The 18,379-nt window shown below is 37.7% G+C and overlaps 1 protein-coding gene across 12 annotated transcripts in view; it reads right to left on the bottom strand.

Annotated features, from left to right (window-relative positions):
- Positions 1-874: 874 nt before the first annotated feature.
- Positions 875-18,379, bottom strand: part of epb41l3b (erythrocyte membrane protein band 4.1-like 3b) — a 54,142-nt gene continuing 36,637 nt past the window's right edge. For 4 of the 12 annotated variants that reach the window (XM_084410793.1, XM_084410784.1, XM_084410791.1 and 1 more), the window contains 6 exons: positions 11,854-11,916; positions 6,624-6,704; positions 5,889-5,987; positions 5,348-5,428; positions 4,172-4,271; positions 875-1,650 (listed from right to left, as the gene is read on the bottom strand). In XM_084410793.1, the coding sequence (XP_084266919.1) occupies positions 1,604-1,650; positions 4,172-4,271; positions 5,348-5,428; positions 5,889-5,987; positions 6,624-6,704; positions 11,854-11,916 (471 nt within the window). In that variant the 3' untranslated portion in view covers positions 875-1,603. Of the gene's footprint in view, positions 1,651-4,171; positions 4,272-5,347; positions 5,429-5,888; positions 5,988-6,623; positions 6,705-8,100; positions 11,754-11,853; positions 11,917-13,718; positions 13,908-15,943; positions 16,010-18,379 lie in introns of those variants that run through there. The other 8 variants (XM_084410789.1, XM_084410787.1, XM_084410790.1 and 5 more) reach the window with 5 other exon arrangements.

Here is an 18,379-nt window from a genome sequence, read left to right as displayed (position 1 = left end):
AGATACAAAATATATTTGTCTTTTTATTTCAGAACCAGGTTTTGGAAAACATAGATGTATGAGAGAATTTTAAATGTGTGATTTAATACACAATATTTGCACCCCATTAAAATTTCTGCTCACCAAGGCTCCATTTATTTGATCAGAAATACAGTAAAACAGTGAAATATTATTGTAATGTAAATCATCTGTTCTCTATGTGAATATCCAGTAAAGTGTAATGTATTCCTGTGATCAAAGCTGAATGTTCAGCATCATTACTCCAGTCTTCAGTGTCACATGATCCTTCACACATCACTCTAATATGATGATCTGATGCTCAAGAAACATTTATGATTATTATCAGTGTTGAAAACAGTTATTTACATTTTTATTTCAGGATTCTTTGATGAATAGAAAGTTCAAAAGAACAGCGTTTATCTGAAATAGAATCTTTTGTAACATTATAAATGTCTTTACTGTCACTTTTGATCAGTTTAATGTGTCATTGATGAAGAAAAGTAATAATTTCTATTAAAAAAAACAAAAACAAAAAAACAATGACCCCACACTTTTGAATGGTAGTGTGTGTGTGTGTGTGTGTGTGTGTGTGTGTCTATATGTGGTTCTTAAAACTTCTGGAATTACAGAATTTATTTTATAATTATTTGAATATATTTCCACTCCTACTTTCTGTAAATAATAAAAAAGCTAAAATGTATGAAAATATTTAAAATGTATAAAATTGTACTCCTCAATTTATGAGCATAATCACATTAACACTGAAGTTTACATGAACTCGGTCTCAATCTAATTATACAGACGCATGGAAACGAAACACAAATGATTATTGTGATATTCCAAAACTTGTGTAATAAACACAAAACACACAGAGTGCTGATCTCAACAATATTTTATTCCAAAATAAAAGCTCAAAATGAATCACATCAATTGCATGTATTGTTCTGTATCTGCTGGTTCGATCCCGTCCCGCTACGCACTCCTACAAACACCACGACCTCTCAGGGTCAAATATAAGAAAAGGTCAAAGGTCAAGACGAGAGGGATTTCTACTGTGCGAGTTTCAGTACCGCTTTACAAACTTACCAAAAGCCCTTCAAACAGTGGCGTCGTTTTGCATATATATATATATAACGCTGAATCTATTAGTGCGAGAAACAACAACCGTGAAACAATAAAAATACATTTATGATTCAAGTAGAAACGTGTCGATTCACCCGGGCTAGTGTGAGTTCTCCATGTACAGGACTTAAAAACCAGCGACTCTCGTTTTGAGCTGCTTTTCTTTTCGTAAGAAATTAAAATGATTTTGCGTGAATCTCACAAAACCTGCGAAGAAAAATGTCCAGGTGAAATTTTAAAAGAAAAACAGAAATTCATGACGTGTGTTTCCCACGGTCTCCACAAGGGGGCGCTGGACTATAAATAAACTGGCATTAATGAAAGATTTTGAGTCGTCGTTGTAAGGCAAAGATCCCCCCCCCCCCTTCTGTTTGGAGTCCATCATCATCATCATCATCATCATCATCATCATCATCATCATCATCATGTTTTGTGAGCTGATGGTTTTCACGATGAAGAGCGTGTCGTCTGAGGTCAGAGGTCAGAGGTCGTGTGTTTGTTCTCTCGGCTGATCTTTGGACTTTATTCCTAAACAACACAAACACAGAGAAAACATCTGAAGTTTCAGTCGCTCTGAGAACAGGTGGAAGATTTCCTGCAAACACACATCCGGATCATAATCCACCTCAGAAACACACACAATAATTCAGATTTTGAAGCCTTCTGTTTGTTTTTAGCATTGTAAGATTATTGTTCATCACAGCTAAACGCTTTTAACCCTCAAACATCACATTAGATTATTATTACAGTAATAAGAGGCAAGGAAAAAGGAGGCACAACAAATTGATGTACAAATATTTTATTATTTAAATATATTATATATAAATATAAAACACAAAATACATATAATAAAAAATTCGAATATAAGTAAATAATATTTAATAACAATTGTTTCCTATTAATTTCCTAGACTCAGCGCCGTAGTCTAACAGTCATGTGGTACGAGTAGGAGTTCTCAGAAAATTCCCAGTTTACACGCTGTAATTACGAGGATGTGAACGATTCCTACAAGCTGGAATCTAGTCGAGTCTCGATCGGTGTTTTGCTCCATCGCTTTAGCAAAGCATCTGTGAAACCAACTAAAATCGAAAGCGCGATATGATTTTGTGCGCTGCTTAAATCACAAAAGACTTCGTAAAAGACTTTAATACTATAAGTATATCGTCTGTTTGCGCTGCGTGTTTCACAATCGAAGCGCTCTTTAACGAGTTTAACGTTTAGGAACAACATTTACGAATTATTTTTCACATCTGAAACAATAGTTTTTTTTTTCCATAGTTTTTGTGGGCGAATGATTGCAGCATTTCACTAGATTTGTAATGAAACGCGTTTGTAAACCTGTTTTCACAGAAACCGTAGTTTTCAGACAAAAAAGCGCAACCAGTTTTCCGTCAAAATAAAAGCGCAATCAGTTTTCCGTCAAAATAAAAAAGCGCAACCAGTTTTCAGTCAAAATAAAAGCGCAACTAGTTTTCAGTCAAAATAAAAGCGCAACCAGTTTTCCGTCAAAATAAAAGCGCAATCAGTTTTCCGTCAAAATAAAAAAGCGCAACCAGTTTTCAGTCAAAATAAAAGCGCAATCAGTTTTCCGTCAAAATAAAAAAGCGCAACCAGTTTTCAGTCAAAATAAAAGCGCAATCAGTTTTCCGTCAAAATAAAAAAAGCGCAACCAGTTTTCAGTCAAAATAAAAGCGCAACCAGTTTTCCGTCAAAATAAAAAAACGCAACCAGTTTTCAGTCAAAATAAAAGCGCAACTAGTTTTCAGTCAAAATAAAAGCGCAACCTGTTTTCCGTCAAAATAAAAGCGCAATCAGTTTTCAGTCAAAATAAAAGCGCAACCAGTTTTCCGTCAAAATAAAAGCGGAACCAGTTTCCTTCAAAACAAAAGCGCAACCACATTTTCCATCAAAATAAAAGCGCAACCCCGGTTTCCGTTAAAATAAAAGCGCAACCAGTTTTCCGTCACAATAAAAGCGGAACCAGTTTCCTTCAAAACAAAAGCGCAACCACATTTTCCATCAAAATAAAAGCGCAACCCCGGTTTCCGTCAAAATAAAAGCGCAACCAGGTTTCCATCAAAATAAAAGCGCAACCACAGTTTCCATCAAAATTAAAGCGCAACCAGTTTTCCGTCACACTAAAAGTGCAACCAGTTTCTTTCAAAATAAAAGCGCAACCAGTTTTCCGTCACAAGAAAAGCGCAACCACAGTTTCCGTCAAAATAAAAGCGCAACCATTTTTCCATCAAAATAAAAGCGCAATCAGTTTTCAGTCAAAATAAAAGCGTAACAAGTTTTCAGTCAAAATTAAAGCGCAACCCCAATTTCTGTCAAAATAAAGGCTCAGGGGTTTATCTCTTGCAAGTGAAGAAATTAGGTCAAAAAAGTATTGTAACTTCCCTACTGTAACAAAGTAAAATAATACTATTTTTTATTTTCATTCATTTACAGTGTACATTTTTTTTTTCAATATATGGCTATTTCTGTCATAGGATTAATATTATTATTATTATTATTATTATAATAATATTCTAATTGTTTGGCTTCCTAAAACCCCACCAAATCCTATGGGAAACACTGTATACTATATAAAATAATAAATCATATTAAAAACTATTTATTTATATCATTTATAAATATTTCACTATTCAAATAATATATTTTTTTCACTACAGTGAAATGAAAATAATGTCACAATACAAGAAAATAAATAAATAATTTATTATAAAATAAATAAATGATAAATTATTTACATTTTATACTTTTCAAGTGAAATAATTTATTTTTTGATTTTGGTGTGAAATATGACCTGGATGTTTTTGAGACGGTTCTGGAAATTTCCTGTAAACACACGTGCACGAGCACACACAGATAAACATCACGCAAACATGAAGCTGCAAGCGGCACACAAGATCATTATTTCTGAATGAGCGATCATCCTCACACACACACACACACACACACACACACACACACGTGAGCGCCGAGGTTTGATCACATGCATGAAATGAAAGCAAGCATATGAATTTGACTCATGAATCGCTCTTACCTTCGGCAGACGAGATCTCGCTCTCTTTATGCACCACTACTTTAGTGACGCTCATGTCTGGGTGCTGCTCTTTGGCCTCTTTAATAGCCTGAGCCAGAGCCTGACCCACAATGCACCAGCAGAGAGAAACACACACGCGCACAACCATTATCAGTCAATCAACGTGTGTGTTTATAGAGCAACATCAATGATTTGAATGTTACACAAACAATTCAATATCATAAAATTAACTGTGATTGTAATTGCATGCATCATAAAGTGTGTTAAATATATAAAGATCTGAAGAATGATTACAAGATTTTGATTCGTTTATAGCCGGAAAAACCTCCACCCTACTAACCAAAATTAGTATTTATATAAATCATAGGAAAGTAAAAGTGTCTATCTAAATTGGATTTTATGCTTGACACACCTTAATTATTTTATTTTATTTTTATATTTTAAATAAAATACATTTATTATTAAATCAAAAATTGAATGTATATGTATATATATATATATATATATATATATATATATATATATATATATATATACACACACACACATATATATCAGTGTTATTTTAGTATCGAGATGCTATAATAGTTTTTATTAAAATTTGTTTATTTTCATATATTATTCTAATATTTTTGGTTTTCAGTTAATATTAGTTAAAGTTTTAGTAATTTGGTTGTTTTTGTCATTTTCGTAAGTAAAAAAAAAAAAAAAAATGTTTATAGTAATAATTTTTCAGTTTTAGTTTTCACTACATCAAGTTAAACTACATGAAAATGAGAAATAGATGAAGTAAAATAAGTTTAATTAGCCTGATATTTATTATAATATATATATATATATATATATATACACACACACATTTAATAGGGACAATATAGAATTATATATATATATATATATACACACACACACACACACACACACACACTAAAGTCATTCTTTACCTTATAAATAGATACAAATTTAATCTTTTTAGTCCCTATTAAATAAACAATAATAATAATTCAAAAATAATGCATTTTCATTCTAAAATTGTATTAGATTTTTGTGTTTTGCATGTTTAATGTCGAGACACACTGAGATTTCCTGTTCCTCTTCTGTCAGAGTCTATGCAGTGTGTTAGATCACTATCTATCAGCAGGTTATCTCCTCACACAGGTTATGCGATGTCTGTACCTGGTCGTGGTCGATGTCTGCGTCTCCTGTGATCACGATCCTCTTCTCGATGCGAGTCTCTGAGATGCCGTCCTTCACCGTCTGACGAAACACAATCAAACCTGTTACGCCTCTGACATCAAAATCACGCCTGGATTCTGTGATTCTGCCTGATTTAACACTCATCCTTCACTCGGGAAATTTTGACATGGATTTTTTTGTTGTTGAAAATTTAGTGTTCATCAGAGGGGTCCAAGACCTGAACCACGAATACACCCCAAAAATGTAATGGATTCGAGGAGTTTTGTCACAAAAAAGTAACAAATCCATCCCTCTCGTGTCAATTTGACCTCCTTAGGAATGAATGGAATGCGAGGAATACTTCAGTACACATAGAAAAACCTACAAATGCTCGAAATTCAAACAAAAAATGCAAAGAATTTACCACAAAAATTTTTTTGAAAAAAAAAAATATATAATTTTAGGGCTTTCGGATCATTTTGAGCCGCGAGGGAAGGATGAGTGTAAACACACAGATGAGACCGAGAGAGTTTGCACTGACTTTAGTGATTTGTGTGGTGGTGGTGGTGCTGTTGTTCTCTGATGTGATCGTCTGAGCGCTCATGAGGACGCCTGGATCCGTGTCGCCATTCGCATCAACCTTCAAACACACACACAGAAGCATTAAACGCGCATACCTATAGAGCTTATGTAGCCCCGCCCCTTTTCAGCGCTGCGCTCGTTGTCTTTTGTCTTCCGGTCTATATTTTCACAGCGATCTTACGTATTTACACTGAACAAAATTATTATCGCAACACTTTTGTTTTTGCCCCCATTTTTCATGAGGTGAACTCACAGATCTAAGACTTTTTCTATGTACACAAAATATTTCTCTCAAATATTGTTCACAAATCTGTGTTAGTGAGCACTTCTCCTTTGCCGAGATATAATCCATCCACCTCACAGGATGCTGAGGATATCAAAATGCTGATTAGACAGCATGATTATTGCACAGGTGTGCCTTAGGGCTGGCCACAATAAAAGGCCACTCTAAAATGTGCAGTTTTAATACAGATGGGGGGGGGGGGGGTGAATCAATCAAAACTAACTTTATCTGGACAATAACTTTATTCTAGAGCTGCTGTAAAGCCTAAACAATCTCTGTTACTGTAATCTCCTATTATCACTGTAAAGCTGCTTTGAAAGTCTATATTGGTAAAAGCGTTGTATAAATGAAGGAGACTTGACATGACAAAGCCATCATGCCATAAACGTCCTCGGGAATAGGAGTGTTTACCTCAGAAGACTCGTACGTGATGGTCTTGGTCTCGGTGTGAACCACAGGAACGTCTTTACCCGGCTCCTCCGACGGCTGATTCTGGAACAGAGAAATCACTCTAAAACACTCGACTCCATCAAGCGCATCTGCATCGAAAAACCACCAATCAGCTTCACATCCAGCTGGAACACTGATACTTCAGTTAATCACACTTTACTCGACAATTACTCCATTTAAGGGATGAGGGAACACTACTGTATTTATAATTCAACATTTCAACATTTTTCCTTCTGTAATGTGACATTTTATGATATTCAACAGGAAATTTTTTTTTTTTTGCATTCAACATCATGCATTTATTTTTACACTGCCGTTCAAAAGTTTGGGATCGGTAAGATTTTTAATGTTTTTAAAATAAGTCTCTTCTGCTCACCAAGGCTGCATTTATTTGATCAAAAATACAGTTAAAATTCTGAAATATTATTCCAATGTAAATCAGCTGTTTTCTATGTGAATATATAGTAATTGCTGTTATTTTGAACTTTCTGTTCATCAAAAAACCTGATATTATTTTCAACATTGATAATAATCATAAATGTTTCTTGAGCATCAAATCATCATATTAGAGTGATTTGTGAAGGATCATGTGACACTGAAGACTGGAGTAATGATGCTGAAAATTCAGCTTTGATCACAGGAATAAATTACATTTTAAATTATATTATAATAGAAAACAGTTATATTAAATTTAAATAATATTTCACAATTTTACAGTTTTTTAATCAAATAAACGCAGCCTTGGTGAACATAAGAGACTTCTTTTAAAAACATTAAATAATCGTACCGATCCCAAACATTCGAACGGCAGTGTACATTGAACTGAATTTGAGCTGATTATAGTGGAATTCAATTCGTTTCATAATTGATAAACTTTGCAACATTGACACAGTTATTAAACTAAACTGAACCAACATTATACTGCACAATGACATTATTGTCTTCTGTAGATCTGCTTTATAGCTGAAATTTGATTGGTTTCAGGATTGAATTTTGAAATATTAAACACTGTTATTGAACTAAATCAATCAACATTGAACTGAATAATGACATTATCTTCTGAAAAGCTGCTTTATATGGTGGATTGGTATATTTTGCAACTTTATCACTGTTATTTTCTGCTTTGAATCGATCTGAAATAAAAGTGGACTCAACGTCACAAATGGTTTCTTATTCAACCATGCGTTGAAGACAAAATTAGCAGTTTGAGTGGCGAATGGAAAAGTCCAGCTGCTCATGACATGCATGTGTGTGTGTGTGGGTGTGTGTTATAACAACATCTGTGATCATGCAGCGTTGTGTATTTAATGTGATCAATCACATTCATCACACACTTCCAATCGTGAAGAAAGAAGGAAGAGAGGATTTCCATCATTAGTCAGTGTCGGTGTCAGCGCAGAAACACACGGTGATCCAGATGCATTCTGGGATTGATTACCTCTACTGTGTGTTCATGCACTTCCTGCTTTACTTCCTGTTCTTCATGTGATCCAGAAACCAGCTCATTCTCTTCATCCTCCTCATTTTGACCGGGCAACACTTTTGTCTTCATAATGTCTGACGTTTGAAACATTGACTGCTCGTCCTCATCTTTAACGTTCATCGTCTTCGCTTGAGGTTGGTCTTCTATCTGGTTCTGCTCAGACATCATATAAAGTGGAAATTCACCATAATATTGAGTCTCCAAGTTGATGGACTCGTCCTCTTCATTAAAAAACAAGAGCTGAGAACGGTTAAACGTTTCTCCAAATGCTTCATCAACGCGTTCTTGATCAAAACTCTCAAAACTCTCAATGCGGTTGTGGAACAACGCTGACATCTCATTCTCATTCTGCTCTTGGGTTTCTCTGGTGGTTTCTTCCATTGCAGTTTCCTTGATTTCTTTAACCTCAATACTTTGGCATTTCTGATCCCAGATTTGGAGCAAATCTTCATTTTCCTCATGGCACGTCACTTCTTGGATTCTAGCAGGAATCTCTTGGGTTTCTGAACTGGTTTCTTCTCCTCCAGATGAAGTTTCCATTGCAGTTTCTTTGATTTCAACTTCAGTCTCAATACTTTGGTGTTTCGGATCCCAGATCTGGAATATATCTTCATCCTCTTCAAGGCAAATTATTTCTGGGTTTCCAGCAGGAATCTCTTGGGTTTCTCTGGTGGTTTCTTCCATTGCAATTTCCTTGATTTCTTTGACCTCAATACTTTGGTTTTTCAGATCCCAGATTTGGAGCAAATCTTCATTTTCCTCATGGCACGTCACTTCTTGGATTCTAGCAGGAATCTCTTGAGTTTCTGAACTGGTTTCTTCTCCTCCAGATGGAGTTTCCATTGCAGTTTCCTTGATTTCAACTTCAATCTCATTACTTTGGCGTTTTGGATCCCAGATTTGGAGCAAATCTTCATCATCTTCACGGCACATCATTTCTGGGATTCTAGCAGGAATCTCTTTAGTTTCTGAACTGGTTTCTTCTCCTCCAGATGGAGTTTCCATTGCAGTTTTCTTGATTTCAATTTCAACTTCAATACTTTCGCATTTTGGATCCCAGATTTGGAGTAAACCACCTTCATCATCTTCACGGCACATCATTTCAGGGATTCCAGCAAGAATCTCTTGGGTTTTTCTGGTGGTTTCTTGCATTGCAATTTCCTTGATTTCTTTGACCTCAATACTTTGGTTTTTCAGATCCCAGATTTGGAGCAAACCTTCTTCATCATCTTCACGGCAAATTATTTCTGGGTTTCCAGCAGGATTCTCTTGGGTTTCTATGGTGGTTTCTTCCATTGCAGTTTCCTTGATTTCTTTAACCTCAATACTTTGGCATTTCTGATCCCAGATTTGGAGCAAATCTTCATTTTCCTCATGGCACGTCACTTCTTGGATTCTAGCAGGAATCTCTTGAGTTTCTGAACTGGTTTCTTCTCCTCCAGATGGAGTTTCCATTACAGTTTCCTTGATTTCAACTTCAATACTTTGGCGTTTTGGATCCCAGATTTGGAGCAAATCTTCATCATCATCTTCACGGCACATCATTTCTGGGATTCCAACAGGAATGTCTTGGGTTTCTCTGGTGGTTTCTCCCATTGCAGTTTCCTTGTTTTCATCTTCAATCTCAAAACTTTGGCGTTTCGGATCCCAGACGTGGAATAAATCTTCATCTTCTTCATGGCCAATGATTTCTGGGTTTCCAGCAGGAATCTCCAGGGTTTCTGAGCTGGTTTGGAGCAAGTCTTCATGACAGCTTCTGCTGTTTAATGTTTGATCTTCCAGACTGACACCTTCTTCTCTATTCGAAGCCCATGAAGAGCGTCTCCCCATTGCGATGGCCTCACTCAGGGCCTTCATATACTTCTCTTTTTCACCAGCAGAGGGAGTTTGAGCCCGCGTCTCACAGCACACCTCCACCTGTGGGGCAACTGAACTCTGGGACAAAAACGGCACACTTCATGTCTCTCTATTACAGAGCAAAACCACTTGCTGCGTCAACAGCATCAACATTTAAATGAGCTCCGCCACAATTGTGAGTTGAGAAAATTTACCATCCATAAATATTTTGGAAACAAGTGACCCCAAAGTTACCAACAAAGTGTGTGTTTGCAGCATAGAAGCTGTTGTGTCTCAGATTCAAGTCCTTTGGTCATAATTCTTCCTCTCAGACATTCCTGCATCTCTCTACTGTCTACATGTAAAATGATGAACAACTCACTAGAGAGCGAGAAGAAAACATTAAAATTAGCAATATTACCGTGATGTGAACATGAACTCTCTTTCACACGTCAAATTAGTTAATCCGCTTATTGATCTGAAAGATTTACAATACCTGCATGTTACTTTAAGCCTCCGTATCTGATGGACTACTGTTTCATGTTCCTCTGGCTTGTCTTGACAAGATTCCTATAATCACGTTTATTTTGATTCCAGAAGATCTGATCTGAATGCCTGTCCTTCACTAAAGCCAGCGGCCGAGATATACGACCCTCATGTGTTTTTGTTTCATAATTCAGGGTCTCGAAGGTTCTGTTTCAAGCTTCTTGAAACAACATACATTTGCAGATTTACTGAAGGTCTTAAAAGAAACGACAGCAGTAATATTATCTATGATGAGAGAACGTCAAATACCACAACAAATCAAACAGCCACTCGCTATGGAAAAAGAGTCAAGGCTCTAAATCAGCCCCTAATGGATCATTTATAGAATTTATGGATCATAATAAACCAGAAGAAGCAGTTGTTCTTTAAGAATAGAGTTATGTGTGATATTAAACCAACGCAGCCGATCCAACAGATGTCAAGTAGAAAACAGGACCAAGATTCACCTGTGAATCACAATGGTTTAGCAGATCTAAATCTCATTTTATTAATCTCCGAGACAAGTTTCCCAGACAGATTAAACAAATCCCAATGGCATCTCACAGTCAGACGGATTCTCCTCTGAAAATCCCTTTGAGTCTGAAGACTGCGATAAAACCCGCAGTGAGACGGACACGCCGAGTGTTTCATAAAGCACACTGTAGGAAACATGTTGACTGTGAAGGAGGGTTTACAGATTATGACCAAAGTTGGATTCTTGCAGGAGTTCCCATGATTTCCCATGAGTTCCCATGGCACTGGGTTAAATAAGCTTCAGAAGATCAAGTTTGTTTGAGTAAATCACTTTTCCTACTGTATTTCAGAACCGTTTCCAAAGAGGTTGGAATTCCGTAAGTTTAGGGTGAAACTAATTTCTGGTAACACTTTATTTTGATGGTCCCTTTTGAACATTCTGTTGACTATAAGTAACTTTGCAACTAGATGTTACCTAACCCTCATTAGAGTATTAGTAGACTGTCAGCTTAATATCTACTAACTCTTTATTGTGATAGTCTCCCAACAGACTTTGCATCTATATGTCAACTTATTCTAACCCTAACCCTACAAGTCTACTAATACTCTACTAACACTCTAATGAGAGTTAGTAGAAATGTAGGTGCAACGTTACTTATAGTCAACAGAATGTGTTAAAGGGACCATTAAAATAAAATGAAACCTAATTTCTTACTTCGTAATTTTGTCTTTTTCTCCATTTTCCAGAGAAGAAAAATGACTTGAAAATGACTTTAATTTTGGCATGAAATATGACCCACATATGCTCTTGTCTTAATAAAATAACAGCCTTGAATACATGCATGCATGATGTAATAAACAGTAATGTCTAACCTCAACATTGAGATCCGGCTTTACTGCAACATCTTCAGGTTCGGCTTTATCCTCCTCTGACATCTACAGACACAGAAGACAGGGCCGATAAACATCAGAGTTAAATTAGCTAAACCTATAAGAGGTTGGTGGAGTGAAAATGCCTCTTATAAAGCATAGAATGAGTGATCATGCAGGAATAATCATCAGTCACGTTAAAACAAAAAGCAAAGACACACACAGAATGGATGACTGTTACTTTCACAAACAAAATGCTTCAAATAGCTACAATAGCTGCATGAATACAACTAAAATAGAAAAATAAAAAACAAGAAAAAAATAAATATAGCTCCAAAGCAGTAATAAAGGGGCCAAGCACCACAGAGGCAGAATGAGGAGATAAAACTCGTCAGACCAACTGCAAAAATGAGTAAAGATATTTGGAGACGGTTTTAAGCAAATGGTTGAAAACCCATAAATACAATCACTTGTAATTTGAAATAACTGCTTATAACTTTTGACCATGAGACCATTTTTTGGTCAAACTGTTCAGAAGCAACACCAAAAAAAAAAGCAACAAATTTTCATTTCTCCTGACCACTGAAACTGTACAGGTACCCACAGGTCATCAATGTCATAACACGCACCAAGTTTGGTAAGAATACGCTTGAGCATTGCGGAGATATAGCCTCATGTTCATTTTGACGTGCTCTTCGTCAAATTTACTAGCGCGTTATTCAAGATCGGTTTGACGAATCAACTTTTTTTTTGTCGTCCTGGTCTGAAGATGATCTAAGCCAATTTTGGTGAAAATCAGCAAAACAGTCTAAGACTAGTTCGAAAAAGTATGTTTTTTGGGAAAATTCAATGAAAATCGAATCATCTTGAGTTTAGTTTCTAGCCCTTATGGTTTAAAAGTGATAATATTTGGACAGTTGGTGGCGCTAGAGGGATTGATTGAGTTAGAGACTCCAAAATTGGTGTGGTTAATGTTCAGACTGTCCTCTATCAGTGTGCCAAATGTCATAACTTTTTACCATACGGTTCAATGGGCTGCCATGAAAGAGGAAGAAGAGGAAGAAGAAGAAAAAGAAGAAGAACACTAGCGAATACAATAGGCACTTTTGGTGCTTGGCCCAAAAAAACACAGCAGTTTAAGATTACAAAAGATGTTTTACATCTACATATGATAAAAATTCTAAACATTCAGCAGAAATGCATGCCATTAAAAAAACAACCATTACTGCTATTTCATGTTCTCCATTTGACGGCTCATATCAACTCGAGTCCAAGCAACTCGAACAATTATGATACAGAGTTTTTGCTATTTTTAGAGTTAATATTCACTATTGAAAAAGAGCTACATGAAGATTCTTCCATAAACTTTCTGTGTCTGTTCCACAGATAAAACAACATCATGAAGGTGAGTAAATAAACCTTCATATTTGGCGAAACTATCCCTTTAATGGTTAACACAGATCTGAACTTAAATGGCTGCAGGTCATGAATGCTTTGAATAAAGACCTTTTTAAAGAAAATCTGAAAGCACTAAAGCTAATGTACTTTTATATTATACAAAATAAACATTTTCCAAAATAATTTGGCTCTAAAACCGCAATAAAATCAAAGCCATACGTCTAACCAAGTTGTGATCCAAATATGAAGTTTACATCACAAAAATTGAGACGCTAAAAGGTTTTAAAGTGCCGTTTCAAACCAGTGTTTAAGCTTTTAAATGATACCTAATTTTGATGATTATTACAATATAAGATGCACGCCAAGTGTCCCGCGACCAGAATACTAACAGTTAGCAAGTTAAAGTGCAGATTTTCAGCAGATCTGTTGTTAAATGAACATTAGTGTCACTCCAACCGCACACGTCTTACTTCCAGTGCGCGCACGAGTGGTTTAATGGATGAAGACTCGTCCAGTCGAGCACAGAGTCGAGGGGACGAGGACAGCCTCATGTCCCACTCATTCACACCGGACGCTTCACAACGCATCTCCAAAAACGACCTCTTCAGCTCACTGACGCTCAGCTGATGCTGCTTTAGTTCTGTGGGCGTGTCTGTCTCCTGATCCACCAATCACAGCACAGCGAAAGATCAAAATGGGGCGGGGCATTACAGAGATTTCAAACAAGTGTCATTCGCTGCATCCGAAATCAAATACTTCCCAAATGTAGAGTATGCGCCAACAGAGCATGTGTCCGCATTCACAGTAGGCGAAAAGTAAACTGTCAAATCAAAAATGATTCAGACACCAGATATCATTTTTTATATTTTTTTACAAGACACTATAGTTCATTTATGGTGAAGATAGCAAAATAAAGTAAACTGTGACATATTATACCCACATATTCTTCATACAGTGAATCATTTTTGGTCCCACATTTTTACTGGTAGTCAGACACTTTGAGCTGATCATGTTTTGCTGAAGTGTGTTTTCTTTAATTGCTAATGCTCTTTTCACACACAGACTGAACAAAATGAAGCATTGCTTGGTGATTGGTTGAGCTAAACTGGTATTATCTAATTGTGTAGTTAAATTTAACAGCTGACAGATATTCAACATAATTCATGTGTGAGACAGTCTAACAGAAGGACGGACAAAACCAGTCAAATATCAACTGAGTTCTGCTCATATTTTATTACCATTTTCTAAACTATAGCGAATAAACTGATAATGTGAGACACGTTGAAGGTGTCTGAATAAATGTTGGTTTGACTGTACTTCTTCCGGTGAGATACAAACCATATTCTTTTATTAGTAAATTTAAATTCAAATGTAATACCTACTCAGAAAGTAAGTGATCGCAGACGCAGCGATTGGGAGCTTGTTTCCGCACGTAATTTTAAAAAGAAGGTAATCGCGACTTTTTATCTCACAATTCATTTTCTTTGAGTTGCGAGTTATAAACTCATAATTATGATTTTACATCTTGCAATTTTCTCGGGTGTTAGGATAAGGGTTATTAAAATCTGTTTATAAAAAAGTCAGAATTGTCAGATATAAACTTGCTTTTCGAAAGAAAAAAGTTGCAATTACCTAGTTTTTTTTATTTTGAATTCCGTGGCGGAAATAAGCTTTCACACTTTTCATTGCTTAAAGCTTCCTGTTAAATTAAGCCCAAAGTATCCAGTGTTGGTTTGTGCTATTGCACTTTTCATGTAATATGAGCCCTGGTGTTTGTTTTGATTTTGTACATTATATGTATTGCTACAGACATGTGATGTACATTGTTGTGTAAGAAAATGCAATAAAAACAGTATTTTCAAAAAATAATAATAATTAAGCCCAAAGTGTACTGCGGTTTGTACGTGTACAAGTGCGTATTATGCAAATTTTGTCACCAGATAAGTAGGACTGCATGTTGCACATACTCGTTTTGCACTAATCAGTTGTTCCACAAGGTGGCAGCACTGGACCGTTGTCTCTCAGGCGCTGCGTCATATCACTACGCCTGCTGCACTCATGGTACGGCCGCACAGTTCCTTGATTATTACGCCGGAATGAGAGTAGTTCCTAGCCATATAGGCTTAGAAAATCGCAACTTTTCATTTTCTGTCGATCTTAGTACACGGTTTAACTACAGAAGAGTCAAGTTTTAAATAGGAAAAATATTGAAACTCTTTGGTCATTTTGAAAGAAATGCTACTGGACTCATCAGAATCAATGATCTGTGCTAAGCTATGCTAAAAGTGGTACCGTCAGACCCGGAGTTCGGCTGAATGGATTCTAAAACGGTAAAACTCAACTGTTTAACTCTGGGGGAGATGTAAAATGAGCATATTTCCGAAAAAAGTGGAGTATCCCTTTAAAAGGCTACTTGTTCAACCGTAGCGGGAAAAAAACACGTACACTTTGGGCTTTAGTGTTTCATTGACGTTTATCACACTGTGATCATGTTAAACACTAAGATCTGTTTGTGCAATTTGGACATTTCAAACGGTTTAATTCATGCGAGGGCTTGAAACTTAAATAAGAACAAGTGCTGTTAGGATCGACTGCAGTTTACAGTTATTCACCGGCTCATATGATCATATGAGCAGCAGTTTAATCCAAAACACACACACACACACACACACGTCACCCCTCATGCTTCACAAACCTCCAACATGAGATTACTGTGCTTGACAAACACGTTCTCTCCTTTAATCCGTTTTATGAAACTATACTAGAGAAAGAGTGGGGGAAAGAAAACGCTTTCAGCAACTAAATCCACATCTGAAACATTTTACTCGTCAAAATAAACACAAGCAAACATGTGGTGGTGACAGAGACTGTGAGAGCTGATGGATGGTTCCTGTTGAAATGGCTTGAAAAAGAAAAGGTTTGCTGGTCTTTGCTGGTTTATTTGGATTCTCAGGCTTAACCAGTTCAAAATAAAACCCGTACAAGACCATCAAACCTCCTCGAACTGGTTTCTGGATCCCAGTACCTGTGTCCTCATGCCAGTGTTGTCCTCAAAGTCAGACTATGATGGGTTTGGGTGAAAGAGAGGACGTGAGACACACTCGTTATTAACTCGTTTCACAAGCACATTGAGAATAAAGACCAGCGCAAACACACACCTCAGTCGCCGTCGAGTCGTCGTCACACGCGAAGTCGGTTTGCTCGCTGTCGGTCTGACGGATCAAAGAACGGATCGCAGCGAGAAAGGAGAAACACTCAGATCAAACTTCACATAGATGTTCTCCATGAAGATCATGCAGGGATGCGACTCGAAATGAAGGAATGATGTGGCGTATAAAACACAGATGAAGCAGATGCTGGTGTGTGTGAGGAGGAGAACAAGCAAAACACTCTTTATCCATTCAGATGAGCCGAACGCCGGACGCTTCACTCACAGATGGAGGTTTGACTTCATGCTGAAACATGCAGCGAGAGAAACCAACCAAATGTCATCCAGACTCAAATCTGAAGATGAGTGTTATGAAATGTTTTTCAAGATCATGTCATACATACACATACACGTATATATATACACTAGGGCTGTCACTTTTGTGAAAAAATCCTGTTTGATTTTTGAGACATAGGTGTTCATTGAATCGAATGTAAAATTGATTTTCCATGTCTAAAGACGTTTCCATTTTAAACGCCAGATATGGGCAAATCCACGGACAACTAACAGGCATTAGGACGAACGTGAAGAGCGTGCTTGAGACGCGCACAAGTCTGCAATATTCCTGATGATTTATTGGCGTGAAGTTTCGTGCACAATGACAAACAGGCGTGCAACATTCTCGAAAACGATAATCAGAGTGGACTGCCATAACATCAGTGACCAACATCACTGCAGGCTTCAGCATGCCTGAGTTTACCATTAGACATGTCTAACAGATTTCCCCTACGAAGGCGATTGTGATTTGTAATGCCCAAATCTGTATCTGTATGCATGAGACTGTCAGAATACCGGCAGAATTCACATTTTTGTAGTAAAAATCTGCTGTTGTGTGTGTGTGTGTGTCAGAGCCTGCAGTCGCTGTGTGACGTGCGTTCGCTGCTGGTGTATCGTGACGAGCTGGACGAGAGAAGGCCGTCAAAATCGATTCCCTATTTTCGTTTTCGAAACTTGCGTTGGTTGGTCCGATCGATTGCGCAATCGATTTTCGAACGTAAAGTGACAGCCCTAATATATACACACACACACACACATATATATAAATATAAAGAGGTGCCGGGGAAGAGAGCAGTCTTCCGGTTTTTCCAAACAACACTGATGACACTAACTCCATGGATGTCATGAATGAGAAGGAGCTGAGATGAGAAACACACACTTCACACTCCGCCAGATCCGTCACACACCTCGTCGTCTGAGCTGTCCTGGAAGCCCTGCGCGAGAGACGAGCCTAGCGACGCGGCTTTGGGCTCCAGATAGCAGAGACACAGCGCCAGCGGGAAGGACAGCGTGAGCGCGTACGGCACCGAGAACGACGTGGACAGGAGGAAGAAGAAGATGAAGAGGAAGCAGGGGATGAGCGAGGGGGATTTAATGGGCATGAAGTGATGCAAACTCTCCGGGAGAAAGCGGAGCTCGGTGAGATCGGGGAACGTCAGGTAGCCGTCGTCGTCCAGGAGCGAGGACATGTCGGGGAGATGAAGGGAGAAGGAGAAGAGCGTGCCGGTGTTGCTCCGGTTCTGGTCCAGTCTCTGTTTGCGTGCGGAGAGAAGAAGCGCTCGCTCTTCCAGGAGAGCCGCTTTACGGTCCGCTTGAGCCTGTCGCCGCCGGCAACCCGCCGTGGTTTTAGCAGGACTGACGGAGGACGCGCGCTTACGGCTGCTCTCTCGCCGTCTCCTGCGCACTTTAGTGGACGAGACCGGAGAGGAAGGGAGGGAGAGCTCAGATCCCAACGGATCCGAGGAATAGGGACAGGACTGATGAGAACAGACGGAGAAATGAGGCCAAAAAAAAAGTGGGGGAAAAAGTGGAAAAAAAGTGGGAGAAAAAAGAAAAACAAGTGAAAAAAAGTACAAAAAGTGGGGAAAAAGAGAAGAAGAAAAAAGTGAAATCAAGTGGAAAAAAAAGTGGGGAAAGAAGTGGGAG

The sequence above is a fragment of the Rutilus rutilus genome (assembly GCF_951802725.1).
Source record: "Rutilus rutilus genome assembly, chromosome: 6".
Classification (NCBI taxonomy): domain Eukaryota; kingdom Metazoa; phylum Chordata; class Actinopteri; order Cypriniformes; family Leuciscidae; genus Rutilus; species Rutilus rutilus.
This window is presented reverse-complemented; position numbering and strand designations above follow the sequence as displayed.